This window comes from Bos taurus, chromosome 4, assembly GCF_002263795.3.
Source record: "Bos taurus isolate L1 Dominette 01449 registration number 42190680 breed Hereford chromosome 4, ARS-UCD2.0, whole genome shotgun sequence".
NCBI classification, from domain to species: Eukaryota; Metazoa; Chordata; class Mammalia; order Artiodactyla; family Bovidae; genus Bos; species Bos taurus.
The window spans coordinates 62,113,315-62,135,032 of NC_037331.1; the positions used below are offsets into that span (position 1 = coordinate 62,113,315).

General features: G+C 40.0%; 1 protein-coding gene and 1 long non-coding RNA gene across 2 annotated transcripts in view; one reads left to right on the top strand and one right to left on the bottom strand.

The window, feature by feature from the left end:
- The window catches only part of LOC132345103 (uncharacterized), a 45,834-nt gene extending 38,424 nt beyond the window's left edge, over positions 1-7,410 (top strand). Inside the window, exons 2-3 of the long non-coding RNA XR_009494235.1 lie at positions 4,906-5,083; positions 7,097-7,410. This is a non-coding gene — a long non-coding RNA (uncharacterized lncRNA). The remainder of the gene's footprint in view (positions 1-4,905; positions 5,084-7,096) is intronic.
- NPSR1 (neuropeptide S receptor 1) overlaps positions 7,395-21,718 on the bottom strand; it is a 153,931-nt gene continuing 139,607 nt past the window's right edge. The window contains exons 7-9 of the mRNA NM_001192977.2: positions 13,766-13,852; positions 8,879-9,059; positions 7,395-7,817 (exon numbers count right to left, since the gene is read on the bottom strand). Coding sequence (NP_001179906.1) covers positions 7,727-7,817; positions 8,879-9,059; positions 13,766-13,852 — 359 coding nt within the window. The 3' untranslated portion in view covers positions 7,395-7,726. The remainder of the gene's footprint in view (positions 7,818-8,878; positions 9,060-13,765; positions 13,853-21,718) is intronic.

The window sequence follows — 21,718 nt, forward strand, 5'->3', positions numbered from 1 at the left end:
CAATGCTGTCTCTGAAATAAACAAGTTTTCCAATATGTGGACATCTTTTTCTGAACTTTTTTACTGTTATATTTGTTAATTTGTCTACTCTGACACAATACTATAATTTTCATTATTATGGCTTTGTGATAAGATCAAGTATCTAGCTGATCAAATATTCCCACTTTTTTTTTCTTGGTCTTGGCTAATTTTGGCCTTCTGCATTTCTCTATAAATTTTTAGAGGCAACTTGTAAAGTTCTACAGAATTCCTGCTGGAGCTTAGATTGTTACTATATTAATCTTACTAATTGATTGGAGAAGAATGGATGATTTTATGATAAATCATGGTGTACTTGTTTCTACATTGAATTAGTTCCTTTTTAATACCTTTCAATAGTACTATGATTCCTCCATAGAGATTTACACACCATTTATGAATTTATTCTTAGGAACTTGATCTTTTAAGGCTATTGTAAATTGCAATTGAAAAATAATTTTCTATTTGTTGCTCTTGTGTGGAAATGATATTGACTTTTGTATATTGATTTTGTATCCTGCAACCATACTAAACTTTATGATTACTTTTAATTATTTACAATTATAATTATCAATTCTAATATTGTATCTTATTTTGATATTCTATACATTTATATCAATAATAAATTGATTTTTATTATGCATTGCCAATCCTTATGCCTTTTATCTTTTTGTTTTTGTTGCTTTACTATATTGGCTAGGATCTTAGTACAGTGTTGAATAAAGTGATGATAATAGTATTCTTTACTCATTCATTCTTTATTTCAAAGGGACTACCTCAAAGTTTTATCATTAGGATTTTTGGTACATAATCTTTAGAGTTAGGGATTTCTTTTTAACTCAAATTTGTGAAAATCTTTTATTGTGCCTTAATGCCCAATAATTTTATTGAACATTTCCCCTGTATCTGTTACACTGATAATGTGTTTTTTAAACTCTTGTAATCTATTAGTATAATGAGTTATTTGAGTAATTCTCTAATATTAAGCCAACTTTGCATTCCTGAAATGAATACAACTTGGTCATGTGTTTTAGTCTTTTTATATTTTGCTGGATTTGGTTTGCTAAAATTTAATTTGGAACTTTTGTTTTTATTTTCATGACAAAATTTCACTTGTAATTTTCCGTTTGGTAATATCTTTGTAGGGTTTTGACATTATGGCATTTTTAGTCTAATAAATAGTTTCAAGTCTCCTGAACAGTATAAGTATATAGCATTGGAGTTGTTTTTTATTTAAATTGTGGTAGAACTCTCCAATGAAGGTATATTTTTTCTTTAGTAGTTATGATATTTACTACTCAACTTTTCTGTTTCTTCTTATGTCAGTTATAGTAAGGTGGCTGTTCAGCTATATTTTCAGTTTGCTTTAGTACTTGATCATAATATCCTTTTATTATCTCTTTATTGACTTCAAGACCTGCAGAGATATCCTTAAAATAAATAATACTGGTTACTTGTGCCTTCTCTCTTTTTTCCCTTTGACCAGTCTCATAAGAGGTTTATTGCTTTTATTATTTTTACAAATAACAGAATTTTGTCTTGAGCTTCTAAAATTACATGTTTGTTTTCTATTTTATTAAATTTACTCCTGCACATTATTTTCTTGCTTGTATTTCCTGTGGCTTTGTTTTGGTGAATTTCCCTAACTTCATGAACTAGATGATTTATTCATTAACTTAAAGGAAAAGAAGAAAAAGAAGAAGAAAAAAAAAGAAAAGAAGAAAAATTCTTTTTAGTCCTTTGTTTGTATCCCACACTTTTGATATAATTTCATTATCATTCAATATGATTGTTTTCTACTTTACATGTACTTTTTTCTTTGATTATAAGTACAAAGAAATATATTTTCTGATTTCTAAACCTGGTAATCTTCTAGTTAAGCTCCTGCTCTTGAGTTCTAGCATAATTGTATTGTGATCAGAGAAACCAATCTGTTTGAGCTCAATCTTTTGAATGTTTTGAAGCTTATTTTATTTATGGCTGACATATGGTCAAGTTTTGTAACTGCTTCACATGTGCTTGAAAAGACCATTTATTTTGGAGTGGTAGGATAATGTGCGCTACCTGTGTTATTCATGTTGTTCCAATTATGCAGATCATTCCTAGTTTCTGTCTCCTTCAATTACTGAAATTAAGTGTGACAAAATTCCCCACTATGGCTGTGGACTTGTCTATTTGTTTGATAGTTCTGACAGCTTTTGAAAATACATATTTTGAGGCCATCTTGTAAATGCTTAGAAATTTAGAGTTATATCATCTCACTGAACTAAAACATTTATCACTTGAAATGTCCCTGTTTATTGCCACTAATGCTTTTTTCCCCCTTAAAATGTATTTAGTCTTTATTAATACAGTCTCACCAGCTTTTAGTACTGTTTCCATGGAATACCTTTGTCCATTCTTTTATTTCCAAACTTTCGGCGTCCTTGTGTTTTAGGCATGTCTCTTGCAAATAACATATAGTTGTTTCTTTAAAAGTCTAATCAAACAAAAAGTGGAGTATATAATCTGCTTACATTATTACAGTTACTGATATATTTGGATAAAAAAATCCACCATTTTCCTATGTGCTTTCTATTTGTCCCAGCTATTCATATTTCTACTTCTCTCTTTTCTTGCCTTCTTTTAGACTGCTTGAGTCCTTTTATCATGTTTTTCTTCTCTTTTAGTTTCAAAGTTATATAGTTCTTTATTTCTATTATTTTAGTGATTACAACCTACATTCTTGAAATGAAAACATGCATTCTTGGTGTATCAATGTCTAATCTATATTCTACCCACATTCCAGGTAATGCAAGGACTTTAAGCAATTTAACTATCTTAATTTTGTCTAGACTTTCTATGTATACTATTGTTGTATATGTGAGTATGAATACTGAGTCACTTCTTTGGGACTTCTTAGGGAGTCCCCAGATAGTCAGAAAACCATGAGACTACATGACACAAGCCTCTGTCCATCTTAACATTCTGTATGCATGGAATTGCACTTTTAAAATGTTAATCAAACCAGCCCTGTTGAGGATAATGCAGTCTTAAAATGCAGCTGCAGAGAAATGAGGCTTGTGTTTTTCAGGTTTCCAAAAGTGAGGAGATTGGCCCCTGAACAGGACTATCTACTTTCAGTCAAATGCAATTGAAAAACTGCAAGAAACACTGTTCATTTCAGTTCAGTCACTCAGTCGTGTCCAACTCTTTGCGACCCCATGAATCGCAGCATGCCAGGCCTCCCTGTCCATCACCAATTCCCGGAGTTCACTCAGATTCACATGCATTGAGTCAGGGATGCCATCCAGCCATCTCATCCTCTGTCGTCCCCTTCTCTTCCCACCCCCAATCCCTCCCAGCATCAGGGTCTTTTCCAGTGACTCAACTCTTCACATGAGGTGGCTAAAGTATTGGAGTTTCACCTTTAGCATCAGTCCTTCCAGTGAACACCCAGGACTGATCTCCTTGAGGATGAGACTGGTTGGATCTCCTTGCAGTCCAAGGGACTCTCAAGAGTCTTCTCCAACAACACAGTTCAAAAGCATCAATTCTTCGGCGCTCAGCTTTCTTCATAGTCCAACTCTCACATCCAAACATGACCACAGGAAAAACCATAGCCTAGACTTTCACCTTTAGCATCAGTCCTTCCAATGAACATCCAGGACTGATCTCCTTTAGGATGGACTGGTTGGATCTCCTTGCAGTCCAAGGGACTCTCAAGAGTCTTCTCCAACAACACAGTTCAAAAGCATCAATTCTTTAGTGCTCAACTTTCTTCATAGTCCAACTCTCATATCCATACATGACCATAGGAAAAACCATAGCCTTGACTAGATGGACCTTTGTTGGCAAAGTAATGTCTCTGCTTTTGAATATGCTATGTAGATTGGTCATAACTTTCCTTCCAAGGAGTAAGTGTTTTAATTTCATGGCTGCAGTCACTGTCTGCAGTGATTTTGGAGCCCCCCAAAAATAAAGTCTGACACTGTTTCCACTGTTTCCTCATCTATTTCCCATGAAGTGATGGGACCGGATGCCATAATCTTTGTTTTCTGAATGTTGAGCTTTAAGCCAATTTTTTCACTCTCCTCTTTCACTTTCATCAAGAAGCTTTTTAGTTCCTCTTCACTTTCTGCCATAAGGGTGGTGTCATCTGCATATCTGAGGCTATTGATATGTCTCCCGGCAATCTTGATTCCAGCTTGTGCTTCTTCCAGCCCAGCATTTCTGATGATGTACTCTGCATATAAGTTAAATAAGCAGGGTGACAATATACAGCCTTGACATACTCCTTTTCCTATTTGGAACCAGTCGGTTGTTTCATGTCCAGTTCTAACTGTTGCTTCCTGACCTGCATACAGATTTCTCAGGAGGCAGATCAGGTGGTCTGGTATTCCCATCTCTTGAAGAATTTTCCACAGTTTGTTGTGATCCACACAGTCAAAGGCTTTGGCATAGTCAATAAAGCAGAAGTAGATGTTTTTCTGGAACTCTCATGCTTTTTTGATGATCCAGCAGATGTTGGCAATTTTATTTCTGGTTCCTCTGTCTTTTATTAATCCAGCTTGAACATCTGGAAATTCATGGTTCATGAATTGTTGAAGCCTAGCTTGGAGAATTTTGAGCATTACTTTGCTAGTGTGTGAGATGAGGGCAATTGTGTGGTAGTTTGAGCATTCTTTGGCATTGCCTTTCTTTGGGATTGGAATGAAAACTGACCTTTCCAGTCCTGTGGCCACTACTGAGTTTCCCAAATTTGCTGGCTGTAGTGAGGTATAGTCATATGACCGTAAAAAAAGTATAGTTGCCATAAGGCCTGTAGCTCACTTAAGATGACTCTAGAAGAGTAGAGCTGCTCTATTTCCTGCTAAATATAATTTTGTCTTCCTGTTTCCCCACCAGATGCAGGCTTGTGGTCCCTTCCGACACTGTGGATGCAAAAGGAAGAGGCAAAGTCCTTTCTGTATATGGATGTCTAGAGTTGTCATAATGATGTGGGGAAGCAAGTTTAAGCTGTGTGTTTGGTTGAGAAGGGATACTTTTTTCTCATCATTAATCACAAATTAAAGCCATTTAAAAGGTATGGGAAATGTTGCTTGGCAAAATTAAACTTCCGTTAAATTATGCTCAATACAATCCCTGGAAGCAAAGTTTTTACCATTCATATTTAATTTAGTTCAGTAAAGTGGAGACACTTATTTTCTCTAGCATGGCTAAATATATTAAACACATCTATCCTTATTATCCTAAATTTTTGCCTATGCCTGAAGCTAAGTGATAATGCAATCATAAGTGTCTGTGACATCTTGGTGTAGGAAGTAAGCATCTTAATTTTATATATCACTCTGCTGGCTTCTCTGGCCCCACTTCGGTGTCCAAGGCTATAAAAATGACATCACAACACTAAGCTGCTCATTTTCTCCAAGAGTTCAAACTGTATTTCCCAAGTGGGAAATGATGTTTCTCTGACTTCATGGTGATAGATGGAGAAATTACACCTTCTAAAGAGCAAACAACGTGGCCATGAGTCATACAATCATTGCCTCCCTGGGGAAGAAATTCCAGAAGCTATGACTCTATGGATTTAATTTAAGCCATTATAATCTCAGCACCTATATCTGTAAAGAACCCACAAGACTCTCTGCTCCAGCCTTATTTTGTTCCTATTTTACAGATGAGACAGTGATGCTCAGAAACATTAAATAATTTGTTCCAAGGTCATAAGACTATGAAACTATTACCAGCATTCCTTAGTATTTAAATCATGTTTCCTCAAGCTCAGAAAATACATGAAAAGGAGGACCCCAAAGTCCTCACCAATATGAAGCAAGTTTCATTGTACTGGCAGCTTGTCTTGCAGCAGCCTGTACCATTATCTTACTGATCTCCAGTCTTCACTGGGAATAGGAGTCTCAGCGCTACAATAACTACAAAATCACATTCACAGGTTTTAAAGCCCACAAAGCCCCTCACTTGACTCTCTCCTTAACTTTCTGGGTCTATTGATGGATGAGGTAGGCATGTAATGCCTTTCTCAGACCAGAGCTTGACAGAGGTTGAAAGCATCTGTCAAAAGAACCCAGGCCTCCCATTTTGCCATGTAGGAAGGGCAGCCACCAGATTTTGCACTGTTAATTGGCTCCCATGCAGACAGTTATCTTAGCAATGATTATGTGGGTCTTCTGTAGCACATCTTGATTTAAAGTGAAATGTCAAAAAGCACTTCTCAACCACTCAAAGCTTCCAGGTTTGCTCACATTTAGCTGGTTGGACAGAAAGGAAGGCAGCCTTCAATACTGTTCTGTAGATGTACAACTAGATTTTTCAGGCTCCTCAAATTCAGAAAGTAATTCTAAGATAGATGGTAACTGAGGAGTCTGCTTTCTACCTAAGAGATACGTTTCTTAAGGTCAGATGGAATTGAAAAGAGAGTTTATGGGAAAATTGCCACTGTGACCTTAAGCATGAAGTCTTTGGGTTGACACCATAATGAGGAATGGAGTGCTATTAAAATAATAACTCCACTAGCAGTAGACGAAAAAAGACTTAAGCTCAGGATAATTTTGGGAAGGAGGATTTTGCCAAGGAGATTTTAATGTCAAGAATGTATGTGAGGCTAAAAATAAGGAGCTCACGCGCATCCTAGAACTGTGGGTGGGGATGTATATATAATCAAATTAAATTATTCCACTTCCACTTATGGAAAAATCTGATGGCAAAAATTGATTAGAAAACATTTAGTCATATTTCACTTGGATTATGCTTATATATATCAAACTCCAGGCTTGTCAAAATAAGGCCCACGAGTGCTTCCCAGCCAAGGTGTTAGATAGACAATAGCTAAAATGTGCAAAAATGATAAAGATATTACAGAAACATCATGCCTGGAAAAGCCACAGGCGTTCAGCTCCCAACTATAGACAGAGAAGTGTCCCTGAGGTATGAGACATGGAACCCAGAGTGGCCTAAATGTGGAATGCAAAGGGAGGAGCCTTCAGAGAGCCAGAAAGACATGTGTGAGACCCAGGTGCCACCTCTCAGAGCCTGGAGGTCAGAGCCCCATGACTTTTTGCGCTGTTTCTTTTCCTACCAGATAAAGTACCCCTCAATTTCGATTTTGCTCTGGAGGGCCAGCACTTATGTTCTTTCTGCAAATCATCTGTTGATACAATGGGACCGTGAGGCTGGCTGCTGCCAACACATCCATCTGCCAACCATGGCCATCTGCAGAAGAGACACAAAGCCTCAATGCCTGGAGATGAATTTATTATTTGTTGACATTTCGAGGACAAACATCTCTTTGGCCACAGCTACTGAAACTTGATTCCAAAAATGGGAGGAAAATCTAGGCCCAGGTAAGCCTTTTATTTACTTCTTAAATTGTAATTATAAGAACATGTACAAACATGCTTTGTTAGTCAATTCCCTCTGTTTGCCCAAGCCTGGGCCCCAGGCCAGCAACGTCTCTGTCCATTGATTCTGGTGCTGACAGCGAGAAGGGCAGCTAGGAGTGGTAGGGAAAGAAGGGGTATCTTTCCTGGCTGGTGTGAATAGTTTGTAACTTCCTATTGGCCAATACTTGCTGAGGCAGGTGACACACACTTTTTAGTGTTTGCCTTGTGCATCCCCCAAGTGATAAAGGTACAGGGCAGAGGCCCAAGGTGCTAATGGGAACCCAGGAGAGTTGATGGGGCTCAGCCCAGTGCTACCACTGCCCCATGATCTACATGAATTCTGGCTTGGACAGAACCTGCATCTCATGCTTCTCAGTTCTCTCCCGACATGTCATTCTGGAATCCCGTGATCTTTGCTCCCTAAAGAAAGAACAAAGAGGAAAAATCATTTGTCCTGAATAATTTAACTGTTCAGGAGCTAACACTTGTGGAGAACTTATTAAGGATCAGGCATTGTGCTAAGCACTTTTAATGTAATAGCCCTCACCATACTTCCCCACCACTCACAGCCCTCCTTCCTACAGATCAGCACCAGAGCCCAGTGACAGAGACATCACTGGCTAAGATGTAGGCACTGCTATTGCTATTACCCGCCTTTTACTTGTGAGGAAATGGAGGTTTATGGAAGTTAAATAATTTTCCCTAGGTCGCATGTAGCTATGAATCAACAATGGCAGCATCAAACCCAAGCCTGTAACCATTCTGCAATTCCATCATGGAGACAAGAGGAAAGGGGAGGGCAGGGAGGGGCTGATGGGTGAGAGGCCAGAGGCAAGGCAGGTGAGGGATGGTAGCCATTCTAACGTATCAGTGACGTTTAGGATCACTGAGAAATGCTACCATACATCCATAATTCTAGAAGGACTTGAAAGATCTTGTCAACTGATGGAAGACAGATTCAACAGAGGGCATCAAACCCAAGCCTGAAACAATTCTAGTACAATTCCATCCCCTAAGGATTTTTCCACCTACCCCCTGTAGATTGTACAGTAAAACAGCTGAAAAACAGCAGACTGAGTCATTGTGGGAAGGATCTAATTTCAGATCTGTAACTAATTATTCATATAATCTCAATAATGTTACTTAACGTGTGAGCCTTAATTTGTTTATCTGTAAAATGATAATTCTTTGTGTCCTGCTATCTCCATGGCATTGTATTGAGGCAACTCATGGGGAGAAGCTTTAAATGAAAATAAGGATCGTCTATATGTGACTCGATTAGGATGATTGCTATAGGAGGTGATGTGGTATAAGAGAAAGCATGAGCCATGGCTGGGGGGCCTGAATTTGAATCTGTCACACTAGCGGGAACTTTTTGACTCTCAGTTTCTCATCTATAACCCGCCCGGGAGCTCTAGCATGAGGAAGACACAGGTTGGAGGTGAGTGCAGAGGGCTTCCCCGTGTATGAATGCCCCTTACCTGCAGGGGAAGCATATGGAGTTGCTGAAAACACAGTAGATGAGGGGGTTGATGGCACTGTTCAAGGCAGGCAGGTTCTGAATGATCACAGAGGCGTAGAAACGCTCCTTAGTGTTTGGAAGGAGGCTGAAATTGTCCAAAATGTCGAAGAGGAAGTAGGGACTCCAACAGCAGATGAAGGCTGGGGAGAAGAGAACCATTAGCCCTGTAGCAGCCCACAGCCCAGGGGGCCCTCCGTGTTGGCCCTGAGTGGAGCTTCAATGAGGAGGCTCCTTACCACCTGGGATCTCAGAAATATTTAGAACAGTTGTGTGTGTTCATATTAATGTCATGTTTACTTAAACACACACACACACACACACTCACACATACATACATTACATCCCACAGACGCATTTCTAAAGTTGAGTAAATTTGCTGGAGCTTCTCTATTTGTAAAGGGAGGGTCTGATTTAACTACTGCAGTGATCCTTGAAAGGCTGGGAGCTGTTCAGCATGGCCTCAGCCTCTCATTCTACACAGTGCGAAAAAAAATTCAGCAAATCCCTTTGGAGACTCTATGGTAAAAGACAGAACAAGGAGCACTTTATAGTGACTCCTGTTTTGGGGTAGGCGAGGGGAAGGGGTGATATCTAGTGTTTCAAAACACAGCCTGGCTAAGTCACAAGATTCTCAATTTTATTTTCCATTTCCAAGTCAGCCTTTCCAGGCAACACCCACATTATATACCCCTTACCAAGTGCATTAGTATGCGTGAGACCCTGATTCTGCTTGCATCCAAATCCTCAGAGGAAGGAGATGAGAAATGGAGACCCAGAGTGCGATGGCCAATTTTATGTGCCACCTTGACTAGGTCATAGCATGCCAAATTTTTTTGTTAATCATTACTTCTGATTATTTCTGTGTTTTTAGAGTATTTCTGAATGAGATTAACATTTGAATTTGTAGATTATGAAAAGTAAGTTGTCCTCCCCAGTGTGGGTGGCCAGTGATCTATCCATAGGTTTGAATACAATAAAAAAGGTGAGTGAGAGAGGAGTCACTCTGTTTGCTTGACTGTCTTCTGGCTAAGACTTTGATCCTCTTTGGCCTGCATACTTTGACTCAGACTGAGACGACACCGTTAGCTCTCCTGGATCTGGAGATCTGGGGACTTTTCAGCTTCACAGTCAAATGAGCCAATTGTTTACAATAAATATCTTAATATATATATATAGGTATGTATGTGTGTATGTATATATATATATATAATTTCTCTGGAGAACACAGATTAATACCATAGAGATAAACCTTCTTGGGGTTGACTGGAACCCACATGTGCTCTCTCTTACTTTCTTGCCCCATCCTCTCCACTCTCTTTCTTCGCTTTCTCAGTCATAGGCTTTTTCCTCAGGGAAGTCAGGCTTCCTTTGCCATCTGACTGCAGGAATCAGCTTGTCGCCATAACTCTTTGACTGACACATGTTTTTTTTCCCTCCTTGACCTTGACAATCTGTTAAAAGGGAACAGTTGTAACACAAAGACCACTGAACATTCTGGGCTCTGGTGGTAAAGCCGGGCATTGGCGCAGATAGTAGTTCTGGGGCATGAAGGGGCAGAGCTTCTGTTTGGGGAATTTTGAAAACACGTGTGCATATATTTGTGTGTGCTGTGTGTTGGTTCTGGTTTTCCTAGGGATACCTGTCCCCCTGCATCATGCAGCCAGCCCCACCCACGTCTCATACATCCTTCAAATGCCCATTTGGACATTTATGGAGCAGAGAATCTGTTTATAATGACCCCAGTCTAAAAACCTGATTCTATTTTATATATGACCACAATATTTTAAATAAATACTGAGTTTTCCAGAAGTCCAATTCCCTTGCAAATAGAGGAAAGATTACTTTGTTTAATTTGGAACTTTAGCAGGATTTGTTCACCTACTGGGAAAATAAAGTCACTGACAGCAATACTGCTTTATTTTTTATGTCTCCATGAAAACACACCTGCATTGGTTTGCATTTGTAACTATTATTACTTCTTTATTCTACTAAGGACTATATCCAAGTATTTATATATTGAAATCTATATTATTTTGTTATCAATTATTTTCTTCCTAGTCTCTCTTTATGTTATACGTTGCTCTGTTAAGAATTATGTTAGGTTCATAGGTTTTTGTATACATTTCATTTCAGAGTGGTAGAGGGGCATTACAAAATATTTGTTGTAGGAAGGGGCATTTTGGTCTGATTGGATCACTGACATGGCTGACCTCCTTGTGGACTTTCTTGCTCTCTGACTAGAGGGAATCCAGTGCTTATGTATATGGCTCCTGATTATAAAAGGCTGTACTGGCTCTGAAACACATATATAAGATATGCTTCCTGACTCAACATCCAGGGAATGTGTATCATGCTCCTGATTGTCTGGGAAAGCAGATAATCTCTGATCTACTTCAGAAGCTTCTGGGAAAGGATTCTGAGCCCCAGTGGGTGGTATGTGCTCTATCCCCAGGTCTGCCTGCAATGTTGTTTTGTGAGTGTATTCTCCTGGCGAAGTCACACGGCATGTGGTCTGTTTGGTATTTTGCAGATGCATTTTAGAAAGGTGAGATGGACAGTTCTGGTGACTTAATGTACTAGCAGACCTAACATGAGAGCTATGCTCCCAGAGCTCTTAAGAACCACAAGGTGGGTAGGGAGGGGTAGTATTTTGAGCTAAGTAAAAAAGGGAATGGCACAAATCTTTTCCTTCATGCATATCCCCATTTGTTCTTTCAACAGATATTAATTAAGCACAGTGTGCATGGACCCTATAAGCCCTTGGAGATAATGTAAGGAAAACAAAAGTGAAAGTCATTGCTTGTGGGGATTTTGCCAGCAGGGGAGATAGACAATAAGCAGATCAATATATACCCTATACTGTCAAGTGGAAGTAGAAATATGAAGAAAAAATAAAGTAGGATAAAGACTATAGGAGAGACATTTAAGACTTGCCAAGGAGGCCTTTCTGAAGAGGTGGTGTATTGTTGGAAAGCAAGATGATGTTAAGCCATGGCATGGATAAGCCATGCCACCATCTGAAGGTGGGGCATTTCAGGTGGGAAATATTGCAAGGTATGAAGAAGTTGACATTTGAAGAAAGAGCAAGAAAACCAGTGTGCCTGTTATACATAGAATGGGCAAGGAAGAGAACAGGGGCATGGGGCTGGATACTTGGCTGGAGGACAGATCACACACACTGTGTAAGACGTGGGAAAAAGTAAGATTTTATTCCAGTGTAATGGGAATCCATAGGTGAGTTTGCAGGGTAGTGATAGTGTATGATTAACATTTTTAAAAAGATCACATTATCTGCTTTACAGAGAAGGATTAAGAGAAGATCAGTTGCAGTTCCAGTGTTCCAGGCAGAAGTTGGTAGGAGCTTAGATCAAGGAAATAATTGTATAGATGCTGAAAAATGGTTGATTTTGAGATTTCTTTTGTAGGTAAAATTTCTGTGCCTTACTGATAGACTAGATATGTGGCGTGGAAGAGAAGTAGAATAATGACAGACAGATGACCCTTAGGTTTTTGGTGTGGATGAAAGATGAAGTCATTTACTAAACTTGGGAACACAGGAGGATGAGTAAACTTGCAGGAGATAAGAAAGCATGCTGAGGCTTCTGGTTTTTCATGTTGAGTATGCTAAGCTTATCATAAATAAAAATTTCAAGTAGAATTATAAAAAAATTTCAAGTAGAAATCATAGATATAATTTCTAAGCAAAGGACGTGTTCCAAAGAAGAACTGAGAAAATGTTGTTTGGAAATCAACTCAAGACTGAGTATTGACATCTGGCATTTTGTTGGCTGTGGTTACCTTGATAAGTATGCCTGTACTAGAGTAATAGGAAAGAAAGCTAATAGAAATAGGCTCCAGAGAATGAGAGATGAAAAGGGAAGGAGGTCTGCTAGAAAGGAGAGTGTTAAAGAAGAGGGTCTGTTACTGGGGAGTTTATAGAGGGAGCTGTTACAGTGTGTGTATGTGCATATGATCCAGTCAAGGGGGATATCTGTGGGGGAGAGGAGATGATTGCAGGAAGAGAATTCTTGAGTTCGCAGGCACAGGGAGGAATGGGATAGCTCAAGTGCATTTTGGATTAAGGAGCAGAGATAGTTTATCCATAGTAATAGGAGAAAAGGCAGAGATGCAGGTAGGTCCACGGATATCAAGACAGGTGAATGAGGAAGTTCTGTTCTGGGAAGAGTGTTTTCCTTGTGAAATAAGAATCAGGGCCATTAACTGAGGGGACAAAAGGGGGAGGAAGTTTTGAAGGTTTGGGAATGACAAAGAATATAACACCAATCTGACATATATTAGGTGCTCTAGAAATACCTTTTTTTCTTGGACGAGGTGACTTTATGGGTCTTAAGAGTAGAGAGACCAAAAAAACAAAAAGAAAGGGAAAATGACAGGAGCGAGCAGGGAAGATAAGGCATCCATTAGGGAAGAATTTATGGTGACCTTGAAATTAAATATCCAAAGAAATGGAATGCTGCTTCTGTCTTCCTTGGTTGTTGAACTTCAGCTCTGGGGAGTGTATGCCTTCAGAAAAGCAACTGGGTCAACTAGATGATGGTGAGCATCAGCTTCAGCTAGTAATGTCTTAATTAGGTTTTTCCTCCACATTATGCATCCCATGGCTGTGTTGAACAACAATATTCATAAAGATAGATATAGGAAACCAAATATTGGCCCGTGAGGGAGCTGCAGTGACACTGATAAGCTCCACACACATATTCCTTTCTAATTGGGAAAAGGCAGAAGTTCTCATAGACAGATTTTTTCTTTGTGTCACCAGGTCCCAGGTACAAATTTGTTATTGGAATGTCCACAGTTTTACAACACGAGGAGGGATGTTGCTTACCAAGAATGATGACAATACTATACTTGATGGCCTTGATCTTTGCCTTTGAGATGAGCCCTCGGTTGTAACTGGTGCACAGCTTTCCATCTGCAGATGCAAAAAGCGAACCATAAAGTGAAGTCCTGCTACTGCCAATAGGAACATTGTAGGTTAGACCCACAGTTGTCATGGGACCACCTAGATCCTCCTCACCTATGCCCAGGAGGAACCCCCCGTCTCCCGCCCTAACCTTTGAGATATTCAGAGTAAATGGGCTGGATGCTAGAAACTGCTCAGTTAGCAGCTTAATGTAAAATGCAAATGCATTGGGACATCCAGACTCTCAAGAGACTTGGCTAGATGCCCTGAATCAACTGAATCTGGAATGAGCCAGGTGACCACAGTGGGCGACGCTGAGACATTGGTCTTGTCCCCTCAGCAACCTAGGACAAAGCAGTTTTCCTAGAAATCTTACCCCAGATGAACTTACTCATGTAACTCAGAAATCCCACTCTCAACAAAAGCTCAAGCCAGAGATATAATAAAACCTGTTCCAAATAAGAGCCTCGTTATAACTTTAATCTTATGTGGGTTGTTTGATACTAAACATGTAAGGATTAAATTTAGGAATCCACTAGAATGTAAGCTTGATGGAGACAGAGACTTTGTTTTCCTCACTCCTGTATCCTCTAAACTAGTGAATGATTAATTAATATTTATTGAATGAATTAATATAAACTCGTCTCTAGTCAAGGAGTGGTGGTAAAACAAATGACTGATTAGTACGGGCAGAATTCAGTGCAGTAGTTCTTAGTAGAAGGAGTCGTTAAATGGCACATTTGGGAATGGAGGCATTTGACGCAGGGTACCTTGAAGCTGTGAGAGAGTTTTTTACTATCATGGCTTCTACCAGCCCTCTTGGTACCTTTGTGAAAGTTGGGAAAAAATGCCCTCCCTCTGGACATAAGCAGACCCTCAGTGAGGGACAGGCATGGACAGAAGGCCAGCCCCACACACCCTCAGGTGAGTGCCACTGATTAAGGCTCAAGGGACACAAGCCTAGTGGTGGCCGAGATCAGAGGCTCACCCAGGCACACCTAAGTCATACGAGATAGGACTACCCTAGAGCCCAGCTACCATGCTCACTGGTCCTCACTACACCTTCAGATGTCATGTTTGAAATGTATTTAAATCCTCATGGAAACTGGTGTGAAATTTACCTTTGCACTATTTATTCTACCCTGTCTGCAATCCAATCCAGCCCAACCAACCAAGCGATAAGGACTGAACAAAACAGGCTAAAATAGAGTTCCTCTTCTCTGGGAACTTTCAATCCAGCAGGAAAGATCACTCAGCATGAGGCTGGGTGAGATGAGAGAGACTAAAACCAAAAACCAAGTATGAACGAAGAAAGAAGCCATTCCCCCACTGTAATGCAGAGGTGGCCACAAGGCAGAGGCGGAAATCCCCAAGGCCAAGCTGGGGGTGGGGGCGTAGGATTGGGAAAGATGCCTGAAGCAGAGGGGAAGTCCTCAGCCAAGACGGGGAAATGAGAACATGTAGGAAGTGTTAGAATCTTGGTGAGTCATCTCGCTTGGCTGGAGCCAGAAAGGACGCTGGTTTGAGGGTGGGGAGAAGGACTGAGGCCAAAGTAGGAAGACCTTGAATGTCTCCCTGAGGAGTTTGGGCTGAGTTTCTGAGGCAGCTGCAAGTCATCGAAGCTTCTGTCTGTTTTCACAGTTTGAACGCTTACTCATTGGAGAAGACAAGCTGTTAGCAGGAATAATAGGAATAAGGGGTTTTTCTGTGCAGTGAACTGAAATGCTATATTTAATTATATAACTGATTTTTATTTCTTGATGTCTACCCTGGGAGGCCACTCTTAGGCACTATTAGGGCCTTCAGATTGTTCCGTGCATTTCACAGAAGCACAAAATTTCAGTGGTATAAGGGAGAAAATACTTCAGGAGTGTTTATAGCAGTGGTTTTTAGGTGGGGAAATATTACCCCTGGGGTTATGATTGGACACATTTTTGATTGTCACAATGGTTGGGGTGGGTGTTCCAGGCATCTAGTGGGCAGAGACCAGGAATGCTGCTAAGTATCCTTCAATGCACAGGACAGTCCCCCACAAAAGAAGAATTATCTAGTTCAAAATACTGACAGTGCCAAGGTTGAAGCCCTGATTTCCAAAGTAGTATCTTGGGAAGGATACAGACTTCAAGATCAAACCTGAATACACACTCAAGCTGCACAGCTTACTAGTGGTGTCATGCAAATTGCCTACTGTTCCCAGCGTCAGTTTCCCACTTTCAAAAATGAAGCATAAAACACCTAATTCACAGAGTTGTCTTGAAGATTAAAATAAAATAATGTATTCAAGGTGCCAAGCCCCATAGCGAGAATGTCAATTTCCTTATTAGTTGGGATGAATGAGATTTTAACAGTATTTCAGGAGGAATGAGCTGCCTTTATGGAAGTGAACAGAAAATATTACTACATTTGTTGTTGTTGTCTAGTCACTCTGTTATATCCAACTCTTCTGTGACCCCATGGATTGTAGCCCACCAGTCTCCTCTGTCCATGGGATTCTCCAGGCAAGAATACTGGAGAGGGTTGCCAACTCCTTCTCCGGGGGATTTTCCCAAGCCTCCTGCTTGATAGGCGGATTCTTTACCTCTGGATCACCTGGGAATACTTATTACTATATTTAGATAGGCTACTATTGAATATTATCTGTATATAGAATTTATATACATCAGATAATTATCAGGATGGGATTATAGCCATGGGGGCAAGTAAAAAAGACAGCAGATCAAATCATGTCTTTTCAAAGTATCTCCATTTGCTGGTGTAACAGCTGGCTCCTAAACAGCATGGCTCTGAAGACTTAGTTTTTCAGAAAAACTTTTTGAGAATGACATTTGTGCTCTGAAATCTGTTTAAAATGGAAACTTGCAGTACTTTCCACAGGGCAACTGGGTGACAATATAATCAACTCCTACCATTCCATCTCCCAATGAGATCAGTGAAAAGCGTCTTTAATCTGACCACTCTAGGAAATGCAAAACCTCTAGCTCCTGGAGATGGCTCTTCAAAGTGAGATGAGCTGCAAAATCCCAGTAATTCTCCTTTATTGGGAGATAAAAGGATTATTTCCCCTCAGGCCTTGGGGCTGAGCAGGAGTGAAAAGCAGTTAAATTCAGCTGTCACTGTGCATTAATAGGGGGTAGCCTAGAGGCAGTGGGTGGATTAGATTTTGGACTGGAAGCAGGATGCTGCCTTGGGCTGTCTTAGTTCAAGGATGAATCCGAAGTGGCCTGTCGCTGTTCCTTTCCTTTCCCATGCTTCATGCCACTTGCAGAGCCCCTGGTAACCCCCCTCCCCTTTTTTTTTTGTGGGCTGAGCCTCTGAAGGGGGAACACTGATGTCCTGAGATTTTATTTTTTATTTTTTTTTTTCTGAGATTTTAAATGAAGCAGAATTTCTTCCTGTCTGGTTGGGGCTGAGGGTAGGCATAAGTAGACCTACAAGAGTCCAGGTGATTTGTTTGTTAATAAGGAATCTACCTGATAATATTTTAAAGTCATTATTTTTTCATATGTTGGTAACTTCATGTATTTCAGATTAATTTAAAAAATTGAACATTTTAACAATTATGTCTGATTTCCAAAAATTTTGAACTTATAATTTATTTTTAATTTCTGATCATTGATGACCTCCTTATGAACATAAACTTAATGTGAACTATTTTTAGCACATTATGTCTCATCTACTTAGCTCAGAACTTTGGCCACCTCCACTTCCTTTCCTTGTGTGTGTTTTCTTTTTTTAAAACAGAAGGTCATAGATACAAGGAAGTATGACCTAACTCACCTAACTCACAGCCTTGTCTATTCCTCAGCTCCTCAGTTCAGGTGGAACCAGGAACCCTGGCAGACCCAAAATAATTGTGGCAGACAGGTTAGCTATCCACCAAATTCTTTCCTTTGCCCCCAAGGCCCACAGAGAGATGACATTTCCCAGCCTCCTTTTCAGCAGGGGTTGTTCATTTCAGTTCACTCACTCAGTCGTGTCTGACTCTTTGTAACCCCATGGACTACATGTTCATCAAACTCATGTCCATCAAGTCGGTGATGCCATCCAACCATCTCATCCTCTGTGGTCCCCTTCTCCTCCTGCCTTCAGTCTTTCCCAGCATCAGGGTCTTTTCTAATGAGTCAGCTCTTCGCATCAGGTGGCCGAAGTATTGGAGCTTCAGCTCAGCATCAGTCTTTCCAATGAATCTTCAGGACTGATTTCCTTTAGGATTAACTGGTTTGATCTCCTTGCAGTCCAAGGGACTCTCAAGAGTCTTCTCCAACACCACAGTTCAAAAGCATCAATTCCTTGGTGCTCAGTTTTATTTATGATCCAACTCTCACATCCATACATGACCACTGGAAAAACTATGGTTTTGACTAGATGGACCTTTGTCGGCAAAATAATGTCTCTGCTTTTTAATAGGCTGTCTAGGTTGGTCATAGCTTTTCTTCCAAGGAGCAAGCGTCTTTTAATTTCATGGCTGCAGTCGCCATCCACAGTGATTTTGGAGCCCAAGAAAATAAAATCTATCACTGTTTCCATTGTTTCCCCATCTATTTGCCATGAAGTGATGGGACCGGATGCCATGATCTTAGTTTTCCTTTCAGCTGGGGGTAGTCACATGATTAAGTTCTGCCTATAAGGAACATGGAGAGAACTCAGGCCTGGCTCCGATAAACTCCCTGAGTAATCCTTCGTGCTGTCTTCCCTCATCCCCAATCTGCTGGATACTGATGCTAAGCCATACCTTAGTAGCCATTTGGTAAAGAGTAGCAGCATTGTCATTTTGAGTTTCTGAATGACTGTGTGTCTTTCCCGTTGACCTTTACTGTCAATTCGACTTTAACTGACTTTAACTGAAGAAGAAACAAATTTCTCTTTTGTTAAGGTTACTATATTTGAGGCTTTCTCTAATATAGCTGCTAGTGCTTCCTTAACTAAAGCAGAGATTGAAGCTTCACATGCAGTGCTGTCATAATGCAAACCTACAGCATGCAGCATTGGCCTCTAGGCAGGGAGCAGGTAGTGAGGAGACCGATAGGGAAAGCTGGGACGGTAGAGATGCACTGGCTAGAAGTGTTATAAAGGGAAGGCAGGTTGTGTGCTGACTGAGACTGGACCCCCAGGGAGAGTACAAAGGTGGTATAGAGTTAGGATTCTCCAGAGAAAGAGACCATGTATGTCTCTATCGGTAGCTATATCCATGTATATGTGGAAATTTATTATAGAAATTGACTCATGCAGTTATGAAGGCTAAATTCCATAATCTGCTGTCTGCAGAACCAAGAGGTCTGATGGTCTAATTCAGCCCAAATCCAAAAACATGAAAACCAGGAGAGACGATGATGTACATCTAAGTCAAAACGCTGGAGAATCAGGCACCCAATAGTGTAAATCTTTGTCCTAGTCTTAGGTCCCAGGAAGAGAGTAGGACAAGATGGATGTCCCAGCTCAAGCAAATTTGCCCTTCCTTTGCTTTTAGTTCTATTCTGGCCCTCAGTGGATTGGATGATTCTCACTGTCATTGGTGAGGCCTGCCTTCTTTACTTAGTGTGCAGATTCACATGCTTCCAGGAATGCCCTCTAGACACACTTAGAAATAACGTTTTATCCAGCTATCTTGCTAGCACAATCAAGTTGACACAGAAAATTAACTATCTCAGTTGGTAAACAGAATGTTAATAGTGTGTGTTGATTGCCACCGGCTGTGTTTAGCAAAGTATTAGGAAAAAAGAGATGAACTCAGACAAGAGTTGGTTGGAGTATGAACAAAAATGAAGGAAGTTAGGGAAAGTCCTAAAATTTGGAAACTTTAAAAAAAATTTTATTTATTTTTTCGCTATGCTGGGTATTCACTGCTGGACTTGGGCTTTTTCTAGTGGCGGGGAGTAGAGGATACTCTGTGGTTGTGGTGCCTGGGCTTCGCATTGCAGTCATTTCTCTTATAGCAGAGCATGGTCTCTAGGGCACTGGGCTTCAGTAGTTGCAGCACGTGGGCTCAATAGTTGTGACCTCTGCACTTTAGAGCACGGGCTCAATAGTTGTGGCACACAGGGTTAGCTGCCACATGGCATGTAGGATCTTCCTGGACCAGAGATCAAACCCATTTCATGGATTCTTTACCACAGGAAGCCCCTTAAATTTTGGAATCTTATTGTTTCTTGTCTTCATAGCACCAAGTACATACTTTGTATGGCCCAATGCAAATTGAAAATGCAAACGGACTGCTAAAGCAAACGTGTACACCTTTTGACTGTGCACATCTTATGCCAATGAAGCCAGTATCCAAATTCAGTTGTAAGAGAAGTTTACACCAGCAATGACCCATTCAGGATCATTCCTGAGAGGAAAGGCAGACTGAGGATGTGGCCTCCCACCTACTGTTTCAGATGACCTCAAGCTAGCTTCTATTCTAGGGGACTGAATGAGGAAGCAAAGAAACTAGTCAGACCTGAGAATTATTTTCAGAAAGATTGTGTGGATATGGTTGCTGGTGAAGCTGACTGGAAGCAAATAAGTCAGAAGTCTACTAAGATTTTTAGGAATGATATTGCTAGATAAACCATGAGGTTTATATCTTTGTTAATACTTAGAAATACCAGATTTTAAAACTTTACCAGTCCTGTGACTGACAAATTATACCTAGTTGAAGTTTAAATGTATACTTTCCTCATGTATCAGTGAGGTTGAGAACCTTGTTTTTGGCTATTTCTCTTTTCCCTCTTACGAAATGTATTTGTGTCTTCCTCATTTTTCTTCTATGTATCATTTTAAAAAATATTTTTATTGAATCTTAAGAATTATTCATACATTCTAGATACTAATCTTTTCCTAGATAATGTATTGCAAATAGCTTCTCCTACTTTTTGGCTTGACTTTTAAATATAAATAGAGTCAAATTTATTTATCACTTTTTTGGTTTAATGCATCTTGTCTCTTGTTTAAGAAATCCTTTCTTATTCCAGTGTCATAAAGATAACATCCTTCATTGTCTTTAAAGAAATTTTAAAGTCTTACATTTCACATCTAAGTTTCAAATTTCCCTGGTATTTAATTATATTCTTTGCAGCCAAAGATGGAGAAGCTCTATACATTCAGCAAAAACAAGACCAGGAGCTGACTGTGGCTCAGACCATCAACTCCTTATTGCCAAATTCAGACTTAAATTGAAGAAAGTAGGGAAAACCACTAGACCATTCAGGTATGACCTAAATCAAATCCCTTATGATTATACAGTGGAAGTGAGAAATAGATTTAAGGGCCTAGATCTGATAAGTAGAGTGCCTGATGAACTGTGGATTGAGGTTCATGACACTGTACAGGAGACAGGGATCAAGACCATCCCCATGGAAAAGAAATGCAAAAAAGCAAAATGGCTGTCTGGGAAGTCCTTACAAATAGCTGTGAAAAGAAGAGAAGCAAAAAGCAAAGGAGAAAAGGAAAGATATAAGCATCTGAATGCAGAGTTCCAAAGAATAGCAAGTAGAGATAAGAAAGCCTTCCTCAGCGATCAATGCAAAGAAATAGAGGAAAACAACAGAATGGGAAAGACTAGAGATCTCTTCAAGAAAATTAGAGATACCAAGGGAACATTTCATGCAAAGATGGGCTTGATAAAGGACAGAAATGGTATGGACCTAACAGAAGCAGAAGATATTAAGAAGAGGTGGCAAGAATACACAGAAGAACTGTACAAAAAAGATCTTCATGACCCAGATAATCATGATGGTGTGATCACTGACCTAGAGCCAGACATCCTGGAATGTGAAGTCGAGTGGGCCTTAGAAAGCATCACTACGAACAAAGCTAGTGGAGGTGATGGAATTCCAGTTAAGCTATTCCAAATCCTGAAAGATGATGCTGTGAAAGTGCTGCCCTCAATATGCCAGC